The 2,201-nt window shown below is 44.3% G+C and overlaps 1 protein-coding gene across 1 annotated transcript in view; it reads right to left on the bottom strand.

Moving 5' to 3' along the window:
- T265_13762 (hypothetical protein) overlaps positions 1–773 on the bottom strand; it is a gene marked incomplete at both ends in the record, with an annotated part of 101,245 nt that extends 100,472 nt beyond the window's left edge. Inside the window, one exon of the mRNA XM_009170419.1 lies at positions 556–773. Coding sequence (XP_009168683.1) covers positions 556–773 — 218 coding nt within the window. The remainder of the gene's footprint in view (positions 1–555) is intronic.
- Between the last annotated feature and the right edge of the window lie 1,428 nt (positions 774–2,201).

The following is a 2,201-nucleotide window of genomic DNA, read 5'->3' as shown; positions in this document are numbered from 1 at the left end:
ATTTAAGCGTGCCGTAAATTTATCCTGTACGTTAATCTGATAAACATCTAAACTTTGGAATGGCGAATTTTGATTCATACTGTAGTCGATGGGTTGCTGCCCTGAAGTGGCCTGATTACCGACCATTACACATTTGATCATCCTGCGAACGTTTTGATTATAGATAGTTTGACGGCATGCCTGGACGGGAACTATTTATCAAGAGAGTTACAAGCGCTGTGTGTATTATTCGATTCAACAAATTGGGCCGTCTGTTAGAGATTGAAAATCCACAGACAAAACGTTCAACGCAAGAGCTTTCATGCGTTTTTTGACGATAAACCAAGCACAATTAAGCGATAAATAGCACGGCAATGTGAAGATTCCTTTGTGCATTGCACTCATTTGATCACCCAGTACATTCGGTTGTCTGGGAATAGCACAAACGAGAGATTCAGCTGGGTTCCAGGTGAGTTTCCCGCAAAGCCAGATTTGTTTACAAATGAGTGTATTTCGCTAATTTCGTGCAATTTGGGTAGAACATAAGGTTGACGAAATCTCAAGAACTGCGCCTACTTGATGAGCCAACCCGAAGAAGGGCGAAACTGGTCGTGGGCTGTCGACGAATTTTCAACATGTACCGTGATATCTCGTATATCGTAGCAACTGAAACATTTGGCGACCTGGTGCAGCACATACAGTGGTTGCCGGGGCACATCACAAACGAGAGATTCAGCTGGGTTCCATGTGAGCCTCACGCCAAACCAAATTAGTTTGCAAATGGGTGCATTACGCTAATTTCGTGCAGTTTGGTTTCAAGTGGAACATAAGGTTGACGGAAACTCGGTGACTGCGCCTTCCCTTGTGCAAGTTGCATAACAAAATCAACTGTTTGAAGTTCTTAGACAGCTCACCCAACAAAAGCAACTGTTTGAAGTTCTTAGACAGCTCACCACTGTCTGATGGTCGTGGACCCCGAAGCTGAGACGTTCAATCGTGGCCTTGGACGGCAAGTTGACTGAAGGGTTACTTTTGAGCTCATATGAATTTTGACGTTCCTGGAACTGCAATCTTCGTGGGTATCACTGTCCTGTCCAGCAATCTCAGCACACACACACGCACCAGCTCAACGGTGACATTGGTAGGGTCAAAAACCGTCAACAGTTTCCAGGCTTTCTTTTGTTGATTTGCCAATTGTTCATGAATATGATGGTGAAGTTCCCGAGACAGAGTAGTCTTTTTAGTATGGGAGGCCGCTACTGGGAGACAACTAAATGGGGAACCACTGTAGGTGGAGTGATTTCTGAAATCCCCAGAGTGGGGCAACAAAGTGCACTGCGAATAATTTCTCCATACAGAAAAATCGATGACTGTCCGATGCGCCGCTTCGATGCAGGCAGCCCATAGATGAACACTTTGCTTTCATCAAGAATATTGAAACCAACGGTAGCCAGGGGTGCAAGTTTTTTTTTAAAAAAAACATCTTGGCAACTGTGTTTAGAATAAAGTCAAGGCACGTACAACTTCTGAAATTGAAGAAAAGTTGAAGTGAAACTACTCACAAGGTTGCTGAAAACTCTTCGACAGCCCAGGACCGGTTTCAGCCTTCTTGAGACTTATCCGGTGGGCGCAGTCCCCGAGTTTCCACCGTCAATCTTATGTTCTACTTGAACTTAAATTGGACTGATTTCGACAGATACACTCATTTGCAAATGAATTTGGTTTTCATGGAAGACTCAAGTAAATCCCTCGTTTATGATGTTTTTCAATCGAATGTGCCGCACCAAGTAGCCTCATGTTACAGTTAGTATGATACGTTAGGATCCCACTACATTGTAGAGACGTAGCAAACCAACCTGCCACTCTGTTCTGATTCATTTCGCCCTGTTTCCAATAAAGCTGAATCAATATAAGACCGTTCTTAGGGCTCAGGACGGAGTTGCAGAGGCCAATATATTTTCCGGACACAAACAGTCCTTCTTTTCGAGCGTCTCAGGGCGGTGAAAACTAATCGGAAGTGACATAAGCATGCTTTCTCATACCACTAGAATTTCCACAAATGACCTTGGACCGAAACGTTTGCAACAAACCCGTTCTACGTCAACTGACGCGACTCGTCTCTTTCGCTATTTTTAGCCGCTCGTCTCGCTACTGGTAATGCGACGAGATTACAAAGATAATCGATAGACTAGCGCGCGTCTACCTGTCTGGATTAGGTTGGA

This window comes from Opisthorchis viverrini (genome assembly GCF_000715545.1).
Source record: "Opisthorchis viverrini unplaced genomic scaffold opera_v5_101, whole genome shotgun sequence".
In the NCBI taxonomy this organism is placed as follows: domain Eukaryota; kingdom Metazoa; phylum Platyhelminthes; class Trematoda; order Opisthorchiida; family Opisthorchiidae; genus Opisthorchis; species Opisthorchis viverrini.
This window is presented reverse-complemented; position numbering and strand designations above follow the sequence as displayed.